Source organism: Carlito syrichta, unplaced genomic scaffold, assembly GCF_000164805.1.
Source record: "Carlito syrichta isolate Samal-C Ts95f unplaced genomic scaffold, Tarsius_syrichta-2.0.1 Scaffold288140, whole genome shotgun sequence".
Classification (NCBI taxonomy): Eukaryota; Metazoa; Chordata; class Mammalia; order Primates; family Tarsiidae; genus Carlito; species Carlito syrichta.
This window is the reverse complement of record NW_007232236.1, coordinates 294549-304607: the sequence shown is the minus strand read 5'-3', so window position 1 is coordinate 304607 and position 10059 is coordinate 294549. Positions and strand designations below refer to the sequence as shown.

The following is a 10059-nucleotide window of genomic DNA, read 5'->3' as shown; positions in this document are numbered from 1 at the left end:
CGTGGGGGTCATGGCTGCTGGAAGGGGACCATGGTTCGGGGGTGGGGGTGGGGCACGGGAGAGTCAAGCTCACCCCACCTGCGGGTGCTGGAGTGGGTGCTTGGAGAGGGCCAGGCCTCGGGTGGGGGTGGCCTTGGCCTGCCCTCACCTGTATGCAGAGGGCTGGGGCAGGGGGCATCTGCTTGGCCTTCTGGGGCTGGTCAGTGGGTCCGGCTGCTGTGGCCACATGGTCAGAGTCAGGCAGGGATGTGTGGGCACATGAATCCATCTAGTTTGGTAAGAAGTGAAAACTCCCCTCCACAATGAGCATGAACCAAAAGGGAAATTCGCCAGAGACCCTGGGAGGGAGCTTGAGGTGCTGCCGGGCCAGGGGCTGCCTGACCACTCCGTGGCTCCCTGTGGCTTGCCACAACTCCTCTGTGACCCCACCAGGGCCTGCCCTTCGCGGCAAACCTGACTGTCCCGTCTCTCCCAGCTGTCCTAAGGGCTTGCTTCTCCAGGCGGCCTTCCTTCACCCTTGGCCTTCCTCTGCTCTGCTTTCTTCAGAAGCCTCGTCCCTTCCAGACTTAGGTCATCTGCTTGCTTGTTTATTGCTGGTCCCTCGGGTTGGATTGAGGAGCAGGCATTTTAGGCTGTGGGGTCACTCCTTTGCGTGGTGGGCTCGCAGTCAGTGCTTGTGGAGGGATGACAGCGATCGGACTCCATCAAGCGTGGTGCAGGGGACAAGCTCAAAGATGGGCGAGAAGTGGGGAGGAGCCAAGCTCTGAGGTGGGGGCTGGGGGCAGTAGGGTGGGGCAGCTGGCCTTGCAGTGCCAGCTAGGGTCTCTCCTCACCCAGGCCCTCGGCTGAGCACCAGCCACTCACACTCTCTCGGGCATTCCTTGGGAGCCCCTTCTGGAGGGGTCCAGACCGCACTGTCTTCTCCTCCATGCCTGCTGCACTTTTAACTCACCAAAGGGACAGGGCGGCATGCACCCACGTGCTCACAGGATACCTGGACACCCCCTTGACACCCCATTCTCCCACTGCCTGCCCTCAGGGTTAACCCCTCGTTGCCTAATCTTGCTGGTCTGTCCCCACATCTCACGGACTCTCCACTTCCTGTGTGTACCTGAGACCGGGCTACCCCACTTTTTTTTTTAGATTGGAAAATATAGTTTATTTAGAAAGTACGTTAGAAAGAGAGAGAGAGTGAGAGAGAGAGAGAGAGAGAGAGAGAGGAAATTCACCTCCCCAAAGTAAGGAAGGGGGCCAAAGCCAGGAAACATGGCAACAGCCATAGCTCAAAGAGCACATGATCACACCAGAGTCTAGTAAGACAACGGACCCACCCCACTTCTTGCCTGGACCTCTGCTTCCTAGGAGCCCTGCAGCTCTGTACTCCATGTGCAATCACGGGTATCTGGGAAAACATGTGCCCGTCTCGTGCTTCTTCCCAGAAGCCTTTTGGGGCTCCCTGTTTCCCTGAGAACCAGGCTTGCCTGCAAGCACCAGCCCCACCTTGTTTCCTGGTAATGCCTACTCATTCATTCATTCATTCATTCATTCATTCCAAAGCCTGTACTGAGCCCCCACCACATGCCAGACATGGTTCTAGGACTGGGGACCCAGGGAAATAGGCTGATGGAAGGCCACTGTCTTTCTGGAGTGTATACTGAGGACTCAGCTCAGAGGTCACCTCCCTAGGAAGCCCCCTGCCCTCCACCAGTGATGGGCAGGTTAGATGCCTGCCTGAGCTGGACTAGGGGTGTCTGTGGGGGCCGGGATTCTTCTTCACACTGGACCTTTCTACAGGCAGCTGCTCCTGCTGCTTCTGAGCCCTCACCTGTGCTGACTGTTGTGTACTCCTCTGGAAAGGTTTTCCCGGCCTGAGGCTGGGGCGCATCCCTCCCTGGCTTCTTCCTCATAGCCCGATCCTACCAACTTGTCATTGTCAGCTTTCATGTCCATCTCCCCAGCCAGTCTGCCTTGCTGAGGGCGGAGGCGGTGGGCACCGTGTGTGTCTAGAACACGTGAGGAAATGCTGAAATAGATGTGTGGAGGGTGCCAGGTGCCATGGGAACACAGAGAAGCAGGGAGCTCTGCTGGGCAGGAGTAGTAACAGGGAGGTTCCCTAAAGTGCACAAAGCTTGTGCTCCCCTGAATCCTTGCCGGCTTGCCTGCTTTCTGGATTTTAGCCCAGAACCCCACCTCTCAGGGTAGGGGAGGAACTTAGAGACCGAGGAGTCTCCTGTGGCTGGCTGCACAGGTGTGTGGGTCAGGCGAAGGCACACTGACAACCTGAGGGACAACCAGGGCAGCCACAGCCCCAGGTTTGTTCTGCTCCCTGGGAAGCCCACCCCTGCTCCCCTGACAGCAGGTTCTTGGACTCCAGGCCTGTGATGACTCTGAGAGCAGCCCCCCCGGGGCCTGCTATTGTGCCAGGGTCACTGCAAGCCTCACACCCTCGCTCCTGGCCTCTGCACACGTGGCCCCTGAGGTCCATAAATGAGCAGCCCCACCTGGGCATCTCCCCTGCCCTATCCAGGGCCAGCAGGGTGAGTCAAAGGCTGGAGGACCCAGCCCAGATCTGCCCCTCTGAGGTCTTTAATCTGATGGGCATGACGAGTGTGCCAGGAGGAAAGACTGTGACACCCAAACACCTTGGCTGTGAATTCCTGTTGGAAGGCCTCAGGGACTGGACAGAACAAGGATTGGGCATCAGGCACACCTGGCTTCTGCTTCTTATAGGGTGCGTGGCCTTGGACAGATCACATAACCTCTCTGAGTGTCCATTTCCCCCTTATCCCACAGGGTGATCATTAGATTTGGATGGGCTGGGGACCTTTGTAAGCCGTGAAGTGCTTTGTGCAGGCAGGATCCCTGACTCCCTTGGTCCCCCTGCAGCTGCTGGACATCGCTGGGAATCAGCTCACGGATATCCCCGAGGGCCTCCCTGAGTCCCTTGAGTACCTGTACCTGCAGAACAATAAGATTAGTGCCGTGCCAGCCCATGCCTTCGCCTCCACACCCAACCTCAAGGGGATCTTTCTCAGGTGGGAAACCCCCCCGCCCTCTCACCCCCCTCACCCCCGGCCGTCCTGCAGATGCCCCGTAGGGCCTGCCCCAACTCCGGTGGGAAAGTTGCGGCACAGGGAACAGCTCAGAGGCCTTCCAGGCGGGGCCAGTGCCAGGAGCCCAACCCCCAGAGCCAGGATGGGTCTTTCAGCACTCCCACCACCCTCACCCCCAAGTCAGAGAGAAGGAGACAGAACAGAGTGGCGTGTGTGCGCTCAGGGGCTCTGTGGCCCTGAAGGCCGGGGCTTAGTGACACTGGGGTGGTGTGACATGTGCCTTAGGATTCTGCAGGAAAGCAGAGGCCCAGAGCTGAGTGGGGCTGAGGTCAGAGCCAGAGCCCCCAGCTCCCACCGCTGAGCGAGTCCCTGCCCCGGCTCCGTGCTGGTCTTGCCTGCGTGCCATTCCACACCTGGCACTGCAGTGACCCCAGGCTGCCTAGCTCAGGAACCTCAGGCCTTGGGGACGATGCCAAGGGGTGGGAGACGCAGAGGGAGAACACGCACCTCCCAGAGAATCCCCGCTTCTGGGAGAACAGCCCAGCACCAACCCCTGCCCTGAGCCGTAGCCACCTTCAACTGCTTGCACACTCCATCACGTACCACGCCCCTCAGCCAACTTCCGGAAGGGTGTGTTCCCTCCCCCTTGACTTTCTGGCGTGTGTGGGGGTGCTCTCAGGGATGGGTTTGGCACTGACCCTGCCTGGACGGCTCACGCAGGTTTAACAAGCTGGCCGTCGGCTCCGTGGTGGACAGTGCCTTCCGGAGGCTGAAGCACCTGCAGGTCTTGGACATTGAAGGCAACTTTGAGTTCGGTGACGTTTCCAAAGACCGCGGCCGCTTAGAGAAGGAAGAGGAGGAGGATGAGGAGGACGAGGAGGATGAGGATGAAGAAGAAGAGGAAAAGAGATAGTGCCAAGGTGCCACAGATCTGACCTAGGTGGGTGGTCTGTGTGGAGGCGGCCCTTTCCTGCCCCTGAGCCCAGTCCAGAGTCTTTCTGTCCATTCCTCACCCTCTGTCCTCCGCTTCCTCCATTCATTTGCAAATTTGTAAGAGCACTTGGGACACACCAGGCCCCGGGTGAGAGGCTGTTGGGGGGGGTGCAAGAGCAAGCACATGGGAGGCCTGCACATGCCAGAGGACTCTCATCCAGGTTGATGGGTGCCCAGGGGTGGGGTGGACATGTGGGCCTGGGGCTCAGGAGTGAGACTGGGCTGGAGATGGGAATCCAGGCATTGCCAACCTTGAAACAGTCACTGAAGCAGCAGGGGTGGGGGGAGCTTGCCCAGGGAGAGGGAGTAAGGAAGGTGGGCACAATGGGAGGGAGCCCACAGAGGAGACTGAGATGGGAGCAAGAAGAGAGGAGGCAGGAGAACCACAGGCCACTGTGGGCAGAGGGTGTTTGCACATGTATGTAACTCACAAGTACACAAGCATGCAAATGCACACATATGCTCCAACACACGTATACACCTATGCACACACATGTCTGCACATGGACACACATTCACAAAGCACACACGGGCAGAATACATGCCACACATGCACACACAGATACATACAGGCTTGCATTCCATGACATATTTGCAGGCACAGACCGTGTACATACTTTCATGCACACGTGTGCATGCGTTTAAGTACATGCACACATACCCATGTGTACCCAAGCACCATGGGCCCTTATTTGCACATGGGCGTGCACACCCATGTACCACGTATACACATATGCACAGGCTTCTCCAGAAAGTGGGGGGAGTCGGCCATGTCAGTACCACTGAGAGGTTGAGGGAGCTGAGCCCTGCTGAGGGCCCACTGGATTTTTCCACCCGAGGTCATCTGTGACTGCAGGGAGCAGCTGCAGGGAGAGATGGGGTGGAGACGGGGGCTGAAGAGGAAGCAGATCCAGGGCCTGTAGACGGTCCTTCAGGTGGTTTGACTGTGGAGAGGGGAAAGAAGGTGGTGGTGGGAAGTCTCGTGGCGTTCGGGAAGGGCTTATGTCAGAGGGGGCTTCTCAAGGGATGAGGCTGACTCAGAGACGATGGGAAGAGGCTGGTGTGGGAGGGGAGCTCAGGGTATGAGAGGAGAGTTGGGTGTGAGGGCCCCTCTGGCTTCAGCAGGGGGTTCAGTGCTTCTTCCACGGTGGCAGGAGGGACAGAGGGCCAAGTGGCCAGAGTCACAGGCAGGTGAGTGTCTTGGTGGCTGGACATGGAGTCATAACAGCCTGATGCCTTCAGCCTTCTATTTTTTCTGTGCAGCGTGAGGTGCTCTGCAGACCAGGGGCTGTGGGGCAGAGGGACGTGACTCCCATCTACGGCTTGTTTTGGGCCAGCCATGCAGGAGAGGAGGGCAGGGGATGAGGAAGTTGAGTGTATTGGCAAGAGGAAGGCTGAAGTCGGGAATCCCAGGAGTCAGACTGGGTAGGGAAGGTCCTGACAGAAGGGGTTGGTGGCTGGGACACTGGAGAGGGATGTTGGCGAGAGGGCAAGCAGTGGCGAGTAGCTGGGAAGAGTGGCGGTGTGGTCAGGAGATGTCAGAGGCTAGTGAGGAGACAGCCTTGCTGGGGGTGGCAGGGCCAGGGTGTGGCCATGGGAAGGGCCCACCAGGTCACTGTTAGGATGCTGATTTGAGGTCGGGCCTGAGGCAGAGAAGCCTGAGAGGGCTTTGAGGACCCCTTGGGTGGATGACAGAGGGAGCTGGGTCCAAGCTGATGACAGAGAGAAGAGTGCTCCCTGAGGGGAAGTTATCCGAGGTGGCGGGTAGGCCCAGAGGCAGTGCTCGGTCGTTCCCTTCCTGGACTCCCCATGTCCAAGGGTCTGAAGATAGAGCCCCGTCTCCTGAGGCATTGCTCTCTCACAGAGTCGGGCATTAGCAAACGGGGCAACTGGTGGTCCAGTGAGATCACCACGGCCCTCAGGAGGTGGACTGTGAGCCCTGGGATGGGCGAGAATCTGCCCCCTCTGGAGGACACTGGCCTCAGTCAGCTCCATTGAATGGGACCCTGGAAGCAGCCCTGAGAAGTGGCCAGTGGGACCCAAAGGCCTTCTGGTCCACACCAGGCCCGCCCACATTGGCATGAGCACCTTCCAGTGGGTACCCCTCTGGCTCTGGGCTCCTAGGGGCAACTATCCCTCCCCACTCCCAGTAGCCTGGCCTTTTCAGAGCCCCCTCAGGCGGGTCCCTTGTGGTTGTGGCTGGCGGGTCTGCCTGAACCGGCCCCTGACTGTCATATGTGTTCTGCAGGACAATGGACCGCCGGACGCCTGTGCCCTGTGCGCCCTCCTTCTGCCACGTGTGCACAGACACACCCAGCACTGCACCCATGGGGCATCCCACATGACATAGGCTGAACACAGTTTCACATCCCACCCCTTCCTGCAGCATGTCCCACAGCGGGACACGTGCAGACACCACGTCACAGCCCGCACACACCCAGCTCGGCCACACACACAGCCAATTAGACACTGCCCTCCAAACCATCACGCTCCCCACCACGCCCACCGCCACCACAGCAATCCTCTGAGTCATGCAGGGAAGGGGCTGACCCTACCCTGGCACGCACAGGCGCTTGCTCCCTTCTCTGCTGACATGGACACACACACACAAACACACACACGCCCCGATGCACACAGAGACCCATGCAAACAGTCCTCCACAGCCCATGCCATGAGCAGCTCTTGCCCTCAGCCAGAACGGGCCAGAGCAGCTTGCCGTCTGCCCCGTCCATCTGTCCGTCCGTCCCCTGGAGAAGACACAGGATTATCTCCGTGCTCTGTGACCAGGTGCCTGCTGCCTGAGGAACTCACAAAAGCTGGCTTTTGTTCCTTTCCTTCCCTTTGGGGACAGGACCCTTCAGGACTGCTGCCCTAGCCCCGCCCACCCTGGCCCTCCCAGGGACTGCCTGGACCCCCTCCCTGCCACACCCTGACAGGCCACAGGCACTTTTCTGATGGGCAAGACCCACTGGGGCATGACAGGAGGGCCTCTTGGGTGCTGCTGGGGCCTCCGGGCAGGAGTGAGTGGGGGTGGGGCTGGGTGGAGCCAGGTGGGAAGGGCCCAACCGCAAGACCAAGGTCTTTATTCTTTAGGCCTGCTGGGAGGTTCTGGGTGCCTTTGTTTTTTTAAAAAATTCTTTTTCAAGGAAAAAAAATGATAAAAATCTCAAAGCTGATTTTTGTTACAGAAAAACTAATATAAAAGCATGATCCCTGTCCCTGCAGCCTGTGGCCGTGTCTGTGTGTGCTTCCTGCCAGGTGCGGGGCTGGCGCCGGGTGGGGGTGGGCAGGACACAGGCTTCACAGTGCCCTGGCCAGACCAGCAGGAATCGGTGCAAAGTTCGGTTCTTGGGGCCCCAGAGTATTTGTCCAGGCAGAGGTCCAGGAGATGGGACTCAGCCACAAGTACGGAGGCCTGGAGGTGCGTGTAGGCTGTCAGCGTGATAGGAACCCACAGGTGGGGCCAGGACCACCACGCAGGGCCTGTGAGCTCACTGCATTCCTAGAGGCTAAGCATCCAAGCAGAGGACCTGCTGGGCTTTGAGCCTGTTTGGGGCTCACCCAGAGGGTCACAAGTCGTCCCTGCACTGAGGGGATGTTACTGATGGGGTGTCCCATGGGTGGGAAGGGGACTGGAGGCAAGTCTGGAAGCTGGAACAGAGCCCGCTTGGGGGCCTAGGCCTTCCCAGGGAACAGGTAACATCCAGTGTGCTCCCAGCCCTACGGGGGCACAGCTGGGATGGGAAGAGGAAGCTGCCGGGAAGTGGTACCCAGCTCGGAGCTAAGAAGAACCTCTGATGAGCAGAGCTGCCCCACAGTAGATTAAGTTGCCCAGGAAGTAGTGACCTCCCTGCCACTGAGGTGTGTTAGTATGCTCTTATCGATCCTAGTAAAGAGTAGACTCCTACCTTGCGGTGGGATAGACTCCATGGCTCAGAGGGTCTTAGAGGTGCGACACAGGGACAGAGAGAATAAGCCCAGCCACATGATGTGGGAGTGACGGACAGCAAGACACCTGCCCTCTCCTAGGTGAGTAGGCCTCCACAGAGCAAGGCTGCTCTCATGGTGGACCCCATGGTCCCCAGCCCTGCAGTGGGAAGGGGTGTTCTGGGGTCAAGGCTCCTCCCAGACTCCTCAGGCTACCCCCCAGAGGAGGATGGATGTAGCTTAGGAGCTGGGAGCCAGGAGTGGTGCCCTGGCTCTCTGAGTGATCTTGGGGGGAACTGTCCCCTCCTTGGACCTCAGTGTCTTCATGGATGTCACAGTGCAAGCCCCTCCAGGCCCCAGAGCTGAACCTTCCCCCCAGATTCACCTAGAACATGCTGTGTAGTCGGGGCCTTTTGGTGTGCCCTGCAGGCCTCCTGGAGACACCTGGGTGAGGAGAATGAGGGAGACAGTCTGGAAATGTCCTCAGGCATGTCCCCTCTCTAAAGCAAAGCATTCGCCAAAGGGAGCCACTCTGACCAAGGAAATGTGTTCCTTTCTCTTTTTTTTTTTTTGAGTCGGAGTCTCACTCTGTCACCCAGGCTGGATTACAGTGGTACACACACGGCCACCCCAGTGTCAATCTGCAGGGCTCTGGCGATCCTTCTGCCTCAGCCTTCCAAGTAGCCAGAACTACAGACGCACAGCCACCGTGCCTGGTTAATTTTTTATTTATTTAGAAATGAGGTCTCGCCAAGTTGCCTGGGTTGGTCTCGAACTTGTGGGCTCAGGCAATCCACTCGCCTCGGCCTCCCAAAGTGCTGGGATGACAGGCTGAGCCACCGAGCCTAACCAAAATGTGATCCTTTTATGGGGAGTGATCTCAGGGGCCTGTCTGCAGAGCAGAGCCCAGGCTAGCGGCACAGTGGTCTGCCCACCCTGGTCAAGGCCTGGCCACACTGTGTCTGTTGAAACAGGCCCCTGGGCAGGATTTGTACTCTATCTTATGCATGTGACAGAGATGGATCTGTCCTTTCTAGGGCAAGAGGACAAGCTCAGCTGTACTCTGGCTGGCCAGACAGGCCTGCCCACACACTGGCAGCCTGGACAGACCTGTCTAGACTCCAGCTACACGGACAAGCCAACTGCACAGGCCTGTCCCTACACTGGCTGCCTAGGCAGGCCCACCTGCACTCTGACAGCCTATTAATTAATTAGCCCAGTTGCTAATATGACATTAGCTGGCCAGAGCGTGGTCTCAAAACCCACAGGAAGTGAAAAACAAGATGCCTTTATTTAGTTGTCACTGACTTTGCAAACACAGAAAGAAATAGAAAACCCAACTCTGCCACACGGGCCTTTGGGGAGTTTTGTCACCAGGGTCCTCGCAGCTTGACCAGAGCATCCTAGGCTGCGCCCACCTTCCTGGGCCCTGGCTTGCCCACCTGGGCTGTGGGAGGCTAGCCTGGACATGTCGAAGGGGCTTTCCTGCTCCAGCGAGGACATCTGTCTCATCAGATGAGCTTTGCAAGAGACAAGTGGCAAGACAGGAGACTGGATGGACTGTGTTGGGGAAGACCGCAGGTCTTGGCTCTGGGCTGACCCCCCTTGGGGAGAGCTGTTTGGCTGAGGCCACCTGTTATGGGTGGGGCCTGGGCCTGGACACAGCTGGGGCAGAAACCAGGACGTCGGTTGTTACGTCTTCACAGATGGGAAGCAGTGGTGGCCGTGGGTCTCCTGGAGTGGGACTGAGCCTCTCTTGGCATCTGGTCCTGCAGGCCGCCCTGTCCTCCAGGAGAGGAGGCTGGGCTTGAAAGACTTGAGTTCATGTCCTGGCCCTAGCATTACTTTCTCGTGACATTGTGTTTTCAGCTCTCAGAGCCTCAACTCTGTCTTCCAGAAAGTGGGGACCATAACCCCTGCTTGCCGCCCTCCCTGGGTCACAGTGGGGGTTTGGGCAGCGTGGAGCCTGTGACGCTCTGGGTAGGCACCCTCACGCGGCCTTTCCCTCCTCTGAGACTCCATTTCCAGCAAGTGTGGCCGATTCCAGCCTCTCAAGGGGAGGAAGAATGTGTGAGCCTGGCCCCTG

General features: G+C 58.5%; 1 protein-coding gene across 1 annotated transcript in view; it reads left to right on the top strand.

Moving 5' to 3' along the window:
* PODN (podocan) overlaps positions 1-6551 on the top strand; it is a 15630-nt gene extending 9079 nt beyond the window's left edge. Inside the window, exons 8-11 of the mRNA XM_021710114.1 lie at positions 2375-2537; positions 2842-3035; positions 3774-3993; positions 6295-6551. Coding sequence (XP_021565789.1) covers positions 2375-2537; positions 2842-3035; positions 3774-3966 — 550 coding nt within the window. The 3' untranslated portion in view covers positions 3967-3993; positions 6295-6551. The remainder of the gene's footprint in view (positions 1-2374; positions 2538-2841; positions 3036-3773; positions 3994-6294) is intronic.
* The last annotated feature ends 3508 nt before the right edge of the window (positions 6552-10059 follow it).